General features: G+C 40.5%; 1 protein-coding gene across 2 annotated transcripts in view; it reads left to right on the top strand.

Moving 5' to 3' along the window:
- Positions 1–2,975, top strand: part of ldlrad3 (low density lipoprotein receptor class A domain containing 3) — a 30,026-nt gene extending 27,051 nt beyond the window's left edge. For both annotated transcript variants that reach the window (XM_077245530.1, XM_077245529.1), the window contains exon 6: positions 1,854–2,975. In XM_077245530.1, coding sequence (XP_077101645.1) covers positions 1,854–2,013 — 160 coding nt within the window. In that variant the 3' untranslated portion in view covers positions 2,014–2,975. The remainder of the gene's footprint in view (positions 1–1,853) is intronic.
- The last annotated feature ends 13,994 nt before the right edge of the window (positions 2,976–16,969 follow it).

Below are 16,969 nucleotides of genomic sequence, written 5' to 3'. Positions count from 1 at the left end.
TAGATAGATGGATATATGATAGATAGATATATGGATGGATGGATAGATGGATTGATTGATAGATATGGAAGATAGATGGATAGATTGATAGATGGAAGATAGATAGATAGATGGATTGCCAGATATGGAAGATAGATAGATAGATTGATAGATGGATTGACAGATAGATTAGATAGATGGATTGATAGATAGATATGGAAGATAGATAGATAGATTGATAGATGGATTGACAGATAGATTAGATAGATGGATTGATAGATAGATATGGAACATAGATAGATAGATTGATAGATGGATTGGCAGATAGATTAGATAGATGGATTGATAGATAGATATGGAAGATAGATAGATAGATGGAAGATAGATAGATCGATAGATAGATGGATTGACAGATATGGAAGATAGATAGATAGATTAGATAGATGGATTGATAGATAGATATGGAAGATAGATAGATAGTTTGATAGATGGATTGACAGATAGATTAGATAGATGGATTGATAGATAGATATGGAAGATAGATAGATAGATTGATAGATGGAAGATAGATAGATCGATAGATAGATGGATTGACAGATATGGAAGATAGATAGATAGAGATCTACATGGTACTCATGAAGTGTTTCAGTCCGGTTTTAAATCCCTCCAAAAAAAAAAAAAAAAATAGAAACTGCACTGTTGAAGGTCTTTAATGACTTGTTACTTACTACTGACTCAGGGGACTGCGCAATTTAACTTTTTTTAGAGCTTTCGGCAGCATTTGATACTGTAGACCGATACGATCCTGATTACATACTTACAATAATGTGTTGGTATTAAGGGCACTGCGTTGGCATGGTTTAGATCCTATTTGTCTGAAAGAACTTTCTCAGTTAGTTGTGAAGCCCTATGCAAAACATTCCAAAGCGACTTACAATTGCTATATATTTCAGAGGTCGCACGCCTCTGGAGCAACTAGGGGTTAAGTGTCTTGCTCAGGGACACATTGGTGTCTCACAGTGGATTCGAACCCGGGTCTCTCACACCAAAGGCATGTGTCTTATCCACTGCGCCATCACCACCCCTTTAATCACCATCACCACCCCTTTAAATTGGACAAACATATTAACTCGGTAGTTAAATCTATTTTTTCCCAATTGAGACAACTCACCAAGGTGAAATCTTTCATGTCCTTTAAAGACTTTCAAAGACTTGTTCATATTTTAATTTCAACTCGTCTGGATTATTGTAATGGCCTCTACAGGTATTAGTCAGGCCTCTCTCTCCAGACTGCAGATGGTCCAGAATGCGGCAGCTCGTCTGTTGACGGATACACGGAAACGGGAACACATTACCCCTGTTCTCGCCTCTCTTCACTGGTTTCATTTCAGGATTCATTTTAAGATTTTGGTGTTTGTTTTTAAATCTCTTAATGGTTTTGCACCTAAATATGTTTCTGACCTCATCAAACTGTATGCTCCGCTAAAATCACTTAGGTCTGCTGACCATTTACTTTAAGTTGTCCCACGGGTAAAGTTCCAGAGCAGGGGTGACAGAGCATTTGCTGTGGCGGCCCTGAAGCTCTGGAATAGTTTGTCCCTCTACATTAGACAGGCTCAAACACTTGCTGTTTTTAAATCTAGCCTAAAAACGTATTTTTATAGTCTGGCATTTGACGCTATGTGAGAGTTGCCTTATGTGTCTTATTGTTATATTCTGCGCTGTTGACTGTATCATTGATATGTGATGCGTGTACAGCACTTTGATAAACACTTGCTGTTTTTAAAAAGTGCTTTATAAATAAACTTTGACCATAATCATACACCTCCTGTTATTAAGCTCAACACTCTCTCTGTCTTTATTTCTCTCTCCAGCCGACCGTCATGGTTTGACCTCCCACCTCCTCCTTACCCTCCAGAGACTGAGACTGAGAGAGAACCACCAGTCTATGAATCACCAGACTCAGCCAGAGCGGTAGCGTCTCAAACCTGGACCAGCAACACCAGCACTGAGTCTCAGCAGCCAGCGCTGTAAACCCAGAGGACGGGGACTGCTCGAGCATCATGCAGATCTTTGTGCCAGTGTTCAGAAAGACCAGCGGTGATGATGGCGATGTTAGCAGGATTCACAAAGCACTTGTAGGGCATGTTAGTGGCACCATCTGGTGGCCAATGAACTGCATTACTCTTATCATAACCAATGACATTTGCAGTCAAAAAAAGCTCTATACAGATGGTACTCACCCAGCTTTTTACTACTGTTGCAATTTGACCAGAGTAATGCAACAAGACTTTCACTCATTCCTGTGAGATTTACATAAAGTGTGGGGACAGTTGATATACTATTTAATTATTGCCCATGTACATAGAGTTCAGTGTTTGCATTCCCTGTGAGTTTGAGGGCTCTATGCCTCGTCTTTCTTTATGTTAATGAACATGTACTTCAAGAATGTTATGCTCTAATTGTGCTTTATGCTCTTAACATACAGCACTGGGAACAGTTGTTATATGTAATGACTGCTCTCTTCTATCTCTGATCCAGACAGATTTTCAGTAAACCTGCAGCTCTTTCTAAACACCCTGATTATGATATCTTAATAAAAATAAGTTGTTAACATATGGCGGAAATATGGCACAACACCAGAACAAAAGAATTACATGATGAACTGATGAACCTTTTTCTGCGGCAGCAGTCAAGTGTAACGAACTGTCCAAAACAATGCATAAATGAGTTGGATTTCCCATCTTTGAATGTGCAGTTGGCAGTGTTTCTCCTGCTAATCACAGAGGCTGCATCACATACGCATGAAATTGCATACTTCCCTACTATATAGTAGGTGGAAAACAGTTTGTGACTAAAGAACGATTTCTGAATTCACAGTGTCATGACCGGCTCAAAGCCGTGGCAAATGAAGGAGGACACACTGTGTCCGACACAGTCTGTTTGGTATGATATTTACAAAATATTTATTAAATAAAATAAAAAAATTAACACAATTTCTAATCAGACACATGATCAATCTAAGTGACAGACAGAACCAAATTTAAATAAATAACAAGATCAAAATAAAGAAACAAAGACCAGAATCAAGAACAAAGTAACCAGGAGCAAGCTCACACCACCCCAACAAAACCTAAGCTTTATAGAGGGAAGAACATGTGGACATCGTTCACTTGATGAGGTCTCCCAGCCCCACCCACTGGCGGCCGTAACAGGAAGAACAGGAGACCTATCACCAGCCAAAAAAAAAAAAAAGAAAAGAACAGAGAGACAAAAAGAGGGAATCGTAAATCCTATGACACTTAGACTATATGGATATGAGATGAGGCATCAGCAGTTACACTAAACAAAGTTATAAACGCAACACTTTTGTTTTTGCCACCATTTTGATACACGAAAGCGGGAACACATTACCCCTGTTCTTGCCTCTCTTCACTGGTTTCATTTCAGGATTCATTTTAAGATTTTGGTGTTTGTTTTTATAAAAAAAAATAATAATAATTAACACAATTTCTAATCAGACACATCATCAATCTAAGTGACAGACAGAACCAAATTTAAATAAATACCAAGATCAAAATAAAGAAACAAAGACCAGAATCAAGAACAAAGTAACCAGGAGCAAGTTCACACCACCCCAACAAAACCTAAGCTTTATAGATGGAAGAAGAGGTGGACATCGTTCACTTGATGAGGTCTCCCAGCCCCACCCACCCACTGGCGGCCGTAGCAGGAAGAACAGGAGACCTATCACACCACACTAAATCTGTGTCATGTATACCTCACAAGTGTGGCATATCAAGATGCTGATTAGACAGCATAATTATTGCACAGGTGTGCCTTAGGCTGGCCACAATAAAAGGCCACTCTAAAATGTGCAGTTTTATCACAAAGCACTATGCCACAGATGTCGCAAGTTTTGAGGGAGCGTGCAATTGGCATGATGACTGCATTAATGTCCACCAGAGCTTTTGCTCGTGAATTGAATGTTCATTTCTCTACCATAAGCCGCTTCCAAAGGTGTTTCAGAGAATTTGGCAGTACATCAAACCAGCCTCACAACCGCAGACCACGTGTAACCACACCAGCCCAAGACCTGTTGTGAACTTTTTCTTTGTAGAAAAGTTAGAAGCTCAGACCAGGAGACGGAGGAAGTTTTCCAAGCAGAAGTTCTTTATTGCTTGTCGTTGCTGCAGTCATTCCAACATCGTCTGACTTCTTGAGTCAAACATTGTAATATATATACATTATAAGAGGGAGGGATTACATTGTGATGGTGGAAACTCGTATACAAGTTTAGGAACCTGTATTAAAAGAGAGAGGGAAAAACTTATTCAAACCCTGAGACTCCAGAACAGGAGTGACAGGACTCTCTCTTGCTAAGACAAAAGCTCGCGAGAGTCTCCAAGAGTTTCATTTAACTTACAATAGAAAGAAAACCCGTCTGACAGCTGTAGACATAGACACAGAATAAGACAGGAGTTTCGTGCTCCACAGCTGAATGCTAAATTCAATTTACAGAACTTTCTCAGTTTATATATGAAACTAAATTAAACATTTGACAAAGTTGTATTCCTTCAACCTCCACATCCAGCATCTTCACCTCCAAGATCATCTGAGACCAGCAATCCGGACAGCTGCTGTAACAAACTTCACAAACTGTCAGAAACCATCTCAGGGAAGCTCATCTGCATGCTCGTCATCCTAATCGGGGTCTCGACCTGACTGCAGTTTGTCGTCATAACCGACTTGAGTTTGGCAAATGCTCACATTCTATGGCGTCTGGCACTTTGGAGAGGTGTTCTCTTCACGGATGAATCCTGGTTTTCACTGTACAGGGCAGATGGCAGACAGCGTGTATGGAGTCGTGTGGGTGAGCGGTTTGCTGAAGTCAACGCTGTGGATCGAGTGGCCCATGGTGGCGGTGAGGTTATGGTAGGGGCAGGCGTATGTTATGGACGATGAACACAGTTGCATTTTATTGATGGCATTTTGAATGCACAGAGATACCGTGACGAGATCCTGAGGCCCATTGTTGTGCTATTCATCCATGACCATCCCCTCATGTTGCAGCATGATGATACACGGCCCCATGTTGGAGGATATGTACACAATTCCTGGAAGCTGAAAACATCCCAGTTCTTGCATGGCCAGCATACTCACCGGACATGTCACCCATTGAGTAGGTTTGGGATGCTCTGGATCGGCGTATACGACAGCGTGTTCCAGGTCCTGCCAATATCCAGCAACTTCACACGGCCATTGAAGAGGAGCGGACCAACATTACACGGTACAATCAACAACCTGATCAACTCTATGCGAAGGAGAGGTGTTCCACTGCGTGAGGCAAATGGTGGTCACACCAGATACTGACTGGTTTTCGGATTTTATCTTCTTTAAAAAGCATGATTTTGTTTTTATATTGTAATGTTACAATGTTAGGCCTATTTGATTTGACCTTTTTTTTTGCATGATGCTACACAGTTATATTCACTGTTTGTTTGCATAGCCTTCAATATGAACATTGTTTGTAGGACAATTTCTGGATGTGAAAGAACATTTATGTATAATTATATGGTTTTGTTTCAGTAAAGTGTATACTTTTTTTTCTTGATTTACCCCGAAAGAATGGAAGTGAAATGTGACAACATGCCCAATATTGTACATTGTAACATGACCATATGACTCTATGATCTAATAAAAAAAATGCAAGACAAACTAAAATATTTTGTCAATAAAATAAAATGATTAACTTTTTCAAAGAAAATAATGGCTTTTTTTAATCATTAAAAATAAACTAATTTTTTAGTTTGACAACAAACACACTGAAAAACACAGCTATAGCCTGCAGCATTGTTAAAAACATAATTAGGCTAATAACTTATGAACATTGACTGTCTGTCTTTATTCACCTCTTTCTCAGTGTCACAACGCAGTGTCACAACATGCCCCAAGTGTTTAAACCCGGCTAGTGTCTTCTCCTGTTAGATTAGCATTAAAGAACGATCTCAACTGTTAAATAACATATATAAGATTAAAATAATCAGATTAAACAGAGACAGAGTTTTTAAACACAATAAAACAGAGATGTTTTTTTCTCTATAGTGTTGATATGGTAACTAGTAAATACAGTAAGCTACACATGTTTGGTCATCCTGACATGTGTGGAAAGTTTTAAACCATGTGTGTTACAACTAGATGAACAACAAGGTGAGGTATCAACAAGATACAACAAGATGCTCATCACGTATCGCCATTCAGCCCAAAGATGCAGAGATTATTTGTTTGGCATTATATCGCTCTGGCATGCTTTAAGTGCTGAATTTTTTTTTCTTTTTAGCTAAGCAGTAATGATACATTGTTATATAGCCTATGTTTTAATGATTATTTAAAAATTAGTAGGCTTCATATTCAGTCCTGCATTAGCCTACTAATTTGGTTTGTTGGTGACCCCCCACATTTTTTTAGCACCAGCCGCCACTCAGATAACAATTTCTGGTTCCCAAAACGTTCCCAGAACAGACATCCTAACGCTTTCTGTTGGTTAGCCAGGAAAGTTCACTTTACGTAAATAGAACGTTCCCTGTTGGTTTAGAGAACGTTCCCTTGATCTCGAGTCAGTTAGCGTAGTGTGATAGCGTAGAGCTACGTCACACGTAGGCTCACTATTGGCTGACGCTGGTCATGTGTGTGATGCGTGTGACGTACAACTCAGAAGCGCTGCGCTGTTACACTAGTGAACTCACTCGAGGCCCAGAGAGAAGGAAATCAATAGTTTTAATAAGTCGTTATTTTTGTTATTTTTTTGCACACAAAAAGTATTCTCGTCGCTTGATAAACTTAAGATTGAGCCACTGTAGTCACTTGGACTATTTTAACGATGTCTTTAATAACTTTTCGAGGAACAAGTTTCAATCCCTTAGAAATCTATGGAGGAGTGATCCAGCTCTCAGATTTAATCACAAATATCTTAATTCGTGTTCCGAAGATGAACGAAGGTCTTACGGGGTTGAACAACAGGAGGGAGAGTAAATACTGACAGAATTTTCATTTTTGGCTGCCCCATCGGTAACACTTTATTTGAAGGGGTGTGCATAAGACTGACATGACACTGTCATAAACATGCAGGAGTGAATGTTTTTATGAATGTTTATGACTGTTGTCATTAAGTGTCATTTGGTAAATTATGACACTTTTAATGCAAAGTTGACATTGTTTAAAATGTCTTTGTTATGACAACTTGACATTAACCAAGAAATCATAACTGGTCCAAAGTGTTCCACTTTACTTGAGGTAAGGGGAAATATTAATGACACTGTTGTTAAAGCATTTGACAATGTAATAACCCTTAATGACATCTTTATAACTAGTACAATGTGTTCCACTTTACTTGAGGACAAGTAAAATATTCATGTCACAGTTATAATGGTGTCATGACAACCAAAGTTAAAACATACCATATCATATGACAGGGTAATGTCATGTTAAAGCAAAGCTAAATAACTTCTTTAAGTTTGATAATTAGACCTATTATGACATATTTGTGACAGGTTGACAGGTTATGATTTCTTGGTTAATGTCAAGTTGTCATAATCAAGACATTTTAAACAATGTCAACTTTGCATTAAAAGTGTCATAATTTACCGAATGACACTTAAAGACAAGTCATAAACATTCACAAAGACTCCTTCATGTTCATGACAGGTGTTATGTCATGTTTATCACAGTTACCCCTTTTCCACCAAAGCATTTTGAGAGCCGGTTCGGAGCCGGTGCCTACTCGCGAACCGGTTCTTTGTGTTTCGACAGCCAAAGAACCGGTTCTCGGCCAGGAAAACTGGTTCCAAAGCGGCACCAACTCTTTGCTGGACTAGAACCAGAGAACCGTTCTTTTACCACCGTGTCATGCTTACGGCGGGGCTGGAGGCGGGTTTAGATGTGTCCTAAACATATTTTATGACCGCAAAGCCAGGAGAAACATTTGCAGAAACACGATGTAGTCCACCATTGTAATTATTATGCTTGAAGTTGGCGCAAGCGTTTCTAGCTTTTTTTAAATTTTATTTTTTTATTGAAAACATTATGTAAGCAAAGAAGAAAACAGTCAAAATATATAACAAATAAACGGAAAGAAAAAAAGACACAAGACAGAGGTACATAACTAATCAGAAATGATTACATATCAAAGGAAAAGATTAAAAGACTTACTTATTTCAATTGTTTTTAAAGCCTTCATGGTACACAAGTTAGAGATAATCCCAAAATAATGTACTTGCTAGCGTTTCTGTATGGCGACGTACACAGTGACGTAACGACGTCGTTCGCTGGGCGCTCTAGTCAGTGGGAAAACAAACCGGTTCTGAGAAGGTTCGCAAGTTGAACCAACTCCGAACTAACTTTGAACCAGCACCAGTTCCGAACCAGTTCTTTTTTGGTGGAAAAGGGGTAAGTGTCATGTCAGTCTTATGCACACCCCTTCAAATAAAGTGTTACCCATGCGGGTAACACCAAAACTGTACTCTGATTCGGCTATAGCTAAACTCATCAGCTGCGGTCGCACAAAAGCTGAAGCGCTGGTCACAAACGTCCTGGCACCCCTCGCATCTGACTTCACCCAGAGCCTCGAGTCAAAAGATATATTCTTTTCCATTGCAACAGATGCCTCTAATAAAGGCAATGTGAAAACATTCCCGATCTCTGTGAGATTCTGGACTCCTGAGCAGGGCATCCAGAACAGAGTTCTTGATTTCTTTGAACAGGCAGCTGAGAACGCAGATGCTGTCACTGACACCTTACTAAATACATTAAAGGAACACAAACTTCCATACACAAGCATCCATAACATTTCGGCCTACTCGGCTGACAATGTGGCACTGAATTACGTCAGAAAACAATCCATTTATCAAAATCTAAAAAAAATCAACAGCAAGATCCTGTCCTCAAACTACCCAGCTCACATTATACACAATGCAGTAAAACGTGCCAGCAATGCCCTGCAAACTGATGTGGAGATGATTGTGATAAAATCATTCAACCATTTCAGCAGTTCTGCCAAGAGAGTTTCCACCCTCAAAGAAATGTTTGAATTTCCTCACATGGAATACCATACGTTGTTGCGCCACGTCCCTACACGCTGGTAGAGTCTGCTCCCTGCAATTGACAGACTTGTCAACACCTAGCCGGCTGTGCGGAGCTACTTTTTGTCGCTGGGACAGGAGGAGTGCCCCCGTGTCCTCTGGGATGCGCTCCGGGGTAACGAGCATGGAGAGGAAGACGAATGTATCGAGCTGGAGGTCACTCTCTTCTTCTTGCAAAATACATTAAAGATATTCATTGGTGCTGTGCTGAGTCCTGAGAGTGACAGTCTCACCTCAGCTGAAGTGTATGCACTGTATGCATGATGTTTCAATCTCAAGGAAAAGCAAGAAATCAGCTACCAGAAATGAACTGCAGCTGTATCCTCCCTTCAGATGGAGGATAAGCTTGACCTGGATGAGCTCAACAACAAAAGCTGTGTTCTGAAAGAGATATTGCCTCATCTGGAGATACACAGTCACCCTGTAGATTAGCTTTGAGCTCAGTGAATGTTGTTACGTCCCTGCGTTTCCCTTGCTCGCCTGCTGGGGGCGGTGTTCTTCCGGAGGGCGTGGGAGATCGCACACTCCTGTTACCTGCTCTCGATTTGATTGTGGAGAGGATAAAACTTTGGATTCCACCCTCTCCACGCCACTTCGTCCAGGGGATTGGCAGCCTCTGGAGGAGTCACTTGTTCTTGCGACATTTATATTTGTTTACAGACCATACCAAGCTTTTTCTTATTCCCCATCTGGATTATGATTTTGTCCCCTTATGATTTTGAACCCTAGACTTTGTTATCTTAAGTTGTTTACACTTTTGTTGTAAGCTAATAAAACTTCTTGCAAGTAATTTTCTTGTACTTGTATCCCTTTATGCACGGTCGAAACGAGCTGGCCGTAACATAAATTGGAGTCTCGTCCGCAATCCTATGGGGGTAGGAAACGTTGGTTAGTATGGGTTGTATGTGTGTATGTTTTTGTGAATGGATTCCTTTATAAATGAGAACTCTGGTGAGTTAGAGTGTTTCCAGCTGGATTGTGAATACAATCCTTCCGACGGAGCACTGTTTGTTGTTTTGTTTTGTTATTTTGTCTTTCTTGTTTTTGGAGGTTATCCTGGGTGGAGATTAACTCTCTGTAGGGGGTACGCTTCCGGACTTTCAGTTTGACTGATTGTCGCGGAGTTCAGCGTTTAATGTCGCCTCGAGCCCGGTACATCTCTGAAGACCAGGTAGGATTTAGTTAGTGTTTTTCTGAGTTAGGAGCTGGAGTTTTCTCATATTGTAAACGGTAAATCCATTTTGCAAAAATAAATGAGGATAAATTGTCGCTTTTGTGTATAGTGCGGTTTATTTTCGCGCGTACACTGTGTTTTGACTTGTGGGAAGTCTTTAGAAGTTTTTTGCGTTGCGTAATACAGTGACGTAGTGTTTTGAAGTAGTGGCTTATGGGAGTTGTATTTAGGGTAAACAGCGTTTCACGTGTGGTAGTTAGTGGTCTCGTTTTTTGATTGTGCGTATACATATACGAACAAAATGTCTTCGGTGATAGAAGATTTCTTTGCGTGTCCATCAGAAGCTTTGCTTGAGAGTTGTACAAAGGAGCAGTTGGTGCAAATCGCCGAACGCTTCAGTGTCGATTTTACTTCTCAAGAAAAGAGGCTGAAGGAAACAATGGTGACTACTCTAAAGCGGTCACTTGTTGATAGAGGAGTTATAGAGGTAAGCACTGAGTTAATTACTCCCAGTGAATCGTTTGTGTCTACTCCTGCTGAGGTTTATAGTGAAAGTGAGACGAAATTTCCAGAATTGTCTTTGCAAGAGAAGCAATTGTGTTTAGATGCCGCGAAAATTCGTTCTGAACGCGATGATCGCGCTATGAAAGAGCGAGCGGTAGAGAGAGGATTCGAAGAGAGAAAATTAAATCATCAGTTAGATATGAGGAAAATGGAGCTTGATTTAGAAGAGAGAACGCTTCAGTTAGAGAAGGAACATGAAGAGAGAACGCTTCAGTTAGAGAGGGAACGTGACGAGAGAGCATTTGAGATAAAAAAGTTGGAGTTAGAATTAGCAGCAAAGACAGCTTAAGCTTCACAAGCGAATGTGCCTCCTGTTCCACAACAGCATGCGAATGCAGGTGAACCTGTGTTTGATGTACACAGAAATATGAGGTTAGTGCCGCCATTTTCTGAAAAGGAAGTGGATAAATATTTCTATCACTTTGAACGTGTTGCTTTATCCATGAAATGGCCGAAAAGCTTTTGGACTTTATTATTACAGTGTGTGTTCACAGGTAAAGCTCGGGAAGTTTATTCAGCACTCTCATTGGAACAGAGTGGTGAGTATGATGTTGTGAAATCTGCTGTGTTACATGCATATGAACTCGTGCCTGAGGCATATCGTCAGAAATTTAGGACTTTGAGTAAAGCTGATGAATGTACTCATGTTGAATTTGCCAGAGAAAAAGAGAACTTATTTGATCGTTGGTGCACTTCAATGAAAGTTACAACTAAAGAGCAGTTAAGGGAATTAGTACTCTTAGAGGAGTTCAAACATTGTGTTCCTCATGTTGTAGCTACACATCTCACTGAACATAAGGTGAATACACTTTCTGAAGCCGCTATCTTGGTTGATGAATTTGTGTTAACCCATCATGGGTCATTCAGTTCAGTTGGTATTAAAACTCACAATATGAGTAAGTCTAAGTCTTGTTTTCAACCTAAGACAAAGTCTCCTGTGTTGAGTAGGAATATTAAGTCGACAGATGCTGAAAATTTTAGTAAACCTGTACTCTCACGAGACATGGTTTGCTTTTATTGTAAAAAGCCTGGTCATAAAATATCTGACTGTCAGATACTCAAGAAGAAAGAGAGATTGTCGAAATCTGTTGCTTTGGTTTCTACCTTAACAGTTACTGTTGACATTTGTGATGAGAAAGATTGTCATTTATCTGGTTCTAGTGATAAATTTGTTAATTAGGGTATAACTTCTGTTGATTATACACCCTTTATCACTGAGGGAAATGTGTCATTGCCTGGTTCAAATGAAACGGTGCCAGTGCGTCTTCTTCGAGATAAAGGGGCTGCGCAGTCGTTTCTGTTAGAGGGAATTTTACCCTTGACTTCTGAAACCGCTACTGGAACTCATGTACTAGTGCGAGGTTTTGAGATGAGGTTCGTTGAAGTGCCTTTGCATCGCATCCATCTTTCCTCTGCCGTTGTATCTGGTGAAGTAGTAGTTGGTGTTCGTGCTGCATTGCCAGTGCCTGGGATTACATTTATTCTGGGAAATGATTTAGCTGGTGGGAATGTTTGGGGAAGGAGTGATTTGGCAGCTCCGCCCATAATATTCTCAATACCTAGTAAAACTGATGTTGGAAATGGCAAAGAATTTCCTGATTTGTTTCCAGCATGTGCAGTTACTCGATCAATGGCTAAACCATTATCTGAAAGTCAAGTTGAAGTTCCACTGCATGACACCTTCTTTTATACTGTTAATAAAGGTGAGTCAGGATCTGATGTGTCTAAATGTCTTGGGCAAAGAGACCTGAAGTCCTGCTCTTCGTTGACTTCTGACCAGAAAGATTTGACAGTGCTGCAAAGTGACTCTGCGGATACATCTCAGGTTCTGTCCACTCCTGAGAAAACCAATGTTGATCTCTCTGATGGTGATGACTACTCTTTGACTTCTTTGTTGCAGATTTCTCGAGAGGATTTAATTCTTGTACTTGTATCCCTTTATGTACGGTCGAAACGAGCTGGCCGTAACATAAATTGGAGTCTCGTCCGCAATCCTATGGGGGTAGGAAACGTTGGTTAGTATGGGTTGTATGTGTGTATGTTTTTGTGAATGGATTCCTTTATAAATGAGAACTCTGGTGAGTTAGAGTGTTTCCAGCTGGATTATGAATACAATCCTTCCGACGGAGCACTGTTTGTTGTTTTGTTTTGTTATTTTGTCTTTCTTGTTTTTGGAGGTTATCCTGGGTGGAGATTAACTCTCTGTAGGGGGTACGCTTCCGGACTTTCAGTTTGACTGATTGTCGCGGAGTTCAGCGTTTAATGTCGCCTCGAGCCCGGTACATCTCTGAAGACCAGGTAGGATTTAGTTAGTGTTTTTCTGAGTTAGGAGCTGGAGTTTTCTCATATTGTAAACGGTAAATCCATTTTGCAAAAATAAATGAGGATAAATTGTCGCTTTTGTGTATAGTGCGGTTTATTTTCGCGCGTACACTGTGTTTTGACTTGTGGGAAGTCTTTAGAAGTTTTTTGCGTTGCGTAATACAGTGACGTAGTGTTTTGAAGTAGTGGCTTATGGGAGTTGTATTTAGGGTAAACAGTGTTTCACGTGTGGTAGTTAGTGGTCTCGTTTTTTGATTGTGCGTATACATATACGAACAAAATGTCTTCGGTGATAGAAGATTTCTTTGCGTGTCCATCAGAAGCTTTGCTTGAGAGTTGTACAAAGGAGCAGTTGGTGCAAATCGCCGAACGCTTCAGTGTCGATTTTACTTCTCAAGAAAAGAGGCTGAAGGAAACAATGGTGACTACTCTAAAGCGGTCACTTGTTGATAGAGGAGTTATAGAGGTAAGCACTGAGTTAATTACTCCCAGTGAATCGTTTGTGTCTACTCCTGCTGAGGTTTATAGTGAAAGTGAGACGAAATTTCCAGAATTGTCTTTGCAAGAGAAGCAATTGTGTTTAGATGCCGCGAAAGTTCGTTCTGAACGTGATGATCGCGCTATGAAAGAGCGAGCGGTAGAGAGAGGATTCGAAGAGAGAAAATTAAATCATCAGTTAGATATGAGGAAAATGGAGCTTGATTTAGAAGAGAGAACGCTTCAGTTAGAGAAGGAACATGAAGAGAGAACGCTTCAGTTAGAGAGGGAACGTGACGAGAGAGCATTTGAGATAAAAAAGTTGGAGTTAGAATTAGCAGCAAAGACAGCTTAAGCTTCACAAGCGAATGTGCCTCCTGTTCCACAACAGCATGCGAATGCAGGTGAACCTGTGTTTGATGTACACAGAAATATGAGGTTAGTGCCGCCATTTTCTGAAAAGGAAGTGGATAAATATTTCTATCACTTTGAACGTGTTGCTTTATCCATGAAATGGCCGAAAAGCTTTTGGACTTTATTATTACAGTGTGTGTTCACAGGTAAAGCTCGGGAAGTTTATTCAGCACTCTCATTGGAACAGAGTGGTGAGTATGATGTTGTGAAATCTGCTGTGTTACATGCATATGAACTCGTGCCTGAGGCATATCGTCAGAAATTTAGGACTTTGAGTAAAGCTGATGAATGTACTCATGTTGAATTTGCCAGAGAAAAAGAGAACTTATTTGATCGTTGGTGCACTTCAATGAAAGTTACAACTAAAGAGCAGTTAAGGGAATTAGTACTCTTAGAGGAGTTCAAACATTGTGTTCCTCATGTTGTAGCTACACATCTCACTGAACATAAGGTGAATACACTTTCTGAAGCCGCTATCTTGGCTGATGAATTTGTGTTAACCCATCATGGGTCATTCAGTTCAGTTGGTATTAAAACTCACAATATGAGTAAGTCTAAGTCTTGTTTTCAACCTAAGACAAAGTCTCCTGTGTTGAGTAGGAATATTAAGTCGACAGATGCTGAAAATTTTAGTAAACCTGTACTCTCACGAGACATGGTTTGCTTTTATTGTAAAAAGCCTGGTCATAAAATATCTGACTGTCAGATACTCAAGAAGAAAGAGAGATTGTCGAAATCTGTTGCTTTGGTTTCTACCTTAACAGTTACTGTTGACATTTGTGATGAGAAAGATTGTCATTTATCTGGTTCTAGTGATAAATTTGTTAATTAGGGTATAACTTCTGTTGATTATACACCCTTTATCACTGAGGGAAATGTGTCATTGCCTGGTTCAAATGAAACGGTGCCAGTGCGTCTTCTTCGAGATAAAGGGGCTGCGCAGTCGTTTCTGTTAGAGGGAATTTTACCCTTGACTTCTGAAACCGCTACTGGAACTCATGTACTAGTGCGAGGTTCTGAGATGAGGTTCGTTGAAGTGCCTTTGCATCGCATCCATCTTTCCTCTGCCGTTGTATCTGGTGAAGTAGTAGTTGGTGTTCGTGCTGCATTGCCAGTGCCTGGGATTACATTTATTCTGGGAAATGATTTAGCTGGTGGGAATGTTTGGGGAAGGAGTGATTTGGCAGCTCCGCCCATAATATTCTCAATACCTAGTAAAACTGATGTTGGAAATGGCAAAGAATTTCCTGATTTGTTTCCAGCATGTGCAGTTACTCGATCAATGGCTAAACCATTATCTGAAAGTCAAGTTGAAGTTCCACTGCATGACACCTTCTTTTATACTGTTAATAAAGGTGAGTCAGGATCTGATGTGTCTAAATGTCTTGGGCAAAGAGACCTGAAGTCCTGCTCTTCGTTGACTTCTGACCAGAAAGATTTGACAGTGCTGCAAAGTGACTCTGCGGATACATCTCAGGTTCTGTCCACTCCTGAGAAAACCAATGTTGATCTCTCTGATGGTGATGACTACTCTTTGACTTCTTTGTTGCAGATTTCTCGAGAGGATTTAATTCGAGCTCAACAAAGTGATGACAGTCTTAGACCTTTATTTTCTGCAGTAGGGTCTAAGAAGTGTTCTGATCCTCTCTCCTCTTCGTACTTTCTTGAAGATGGGTTGCTTTGTCGGACAGTGATCCTGCGTAAAGATGTTTCTCTAGAACCTAAAACTCAGATTGTGGTTCCTTTTACAGTGAGGGACTCTGTGTTGCATTTAGCTCATCAGGGACTTGCTGGCCATACCGGAGTTCGTAAAACGTATGATCGGGTCTTACGACAGTTCTATTGGCCTAAGGTGAAACGAGATGTGGCAAAACATATTCAATCTTGTCATACATGCCAGATCACCGGTAAGCCAAACCAAAAAGTTCCTGTTGCTCCGTTGCAACCTATTTCCGTCGTGTCCACTCCTTTTGAACATTTGGTAGATGACTGTGTTGGTCCTTTGCCTCGGTCCAAGACTGGTCACCAATACCTTTTAACCGTTATGTGTCAGACTACTCGTTATCCGGCTGCTTATCCGTTAAGGTCCATTACTACTAAATCTGTCTTGAAGGCCCTCACTAATTTCATGTCGACCTTTGGAATTCCTAAAGTCATTCAGTCCGATCAGGGTTCGAACTTCATGTCGAAACAGTTCTCAAAAGCCCTGCGTCAACTTCGAGTAGGCCACAATATTTCTAGCGCTTATCATCCGCAGAGTCAAGGAGTCCTTGAGAGGTTTCATCAAACCCTGAAGTCCCTATTAAGGTCATATTGTGTGGTACTCGATGCGGATTGGGAAGAAGGTCTGCCGTGGATGTTATTAGCGATACGTGAGGTAATCCAAGAAAGTCTTGGGTTTAGCCCGAATGAATTGGTGTTCGGACATGTAGTGAGAGGACCTACGGCTGTGTTAGCTGAGGAGTGGCGTATGCCTAAACTGTCTGAAAACATTTCGGATTATGTGAGCGGATTTCGGTGTAGATTATATGAGGCAAGAGCTCTCGCTAAAAAGAAGTTGAGTAAGACTCAACTAAAGATGCGACAACGCTTTGATAGGAAAGCTAAGTTAAGAGAATTTCAGGTGGGTGATCAAGTACTCGCTTTGCTGTCCCTACCTGCTAATCCGTTTCAAGATAAATTTACAGGCCCTTACAGTGTAGTTAAACGTCTTTCTGATAACAATTATCTGTTGAATACTCCTGACCGGAGGAAAAATGTACAAGTTTGTCACAGTAACCTGTTGAAATTGTATAAAGCTCCTGTTCATTCTGTTACTGTTAATGTGGTAAAGATGTGTGACTCTCTTTCAGAATCATCTCCTCTCTCTCACAAAACGAGTGGGTATTCTTTGGAGAATGCT

This window comes from Siphateles boraxobius, unplaced genomic scaffold (assembly GCF_051911475.1).
Source record: "Siphateles boraxobius isolate OS27281-9 unplaced genomic scaffold, OSU_SipBor_1 102, whole genome shotgun sequence".
Classification (NCBI taxonomy): domain Eukaryota; kingdom Metazoa; phylum Chordata; class Actinopteri; order Cypriniformes; family Leuciscidae; genus Siphateles; species Siphateles boraxobius.
The sequence above is the reverse complement of the archived record's forward strand: the minus strand, read 5'-3'. Positions and strand labels throughout refer to the sequence as shown.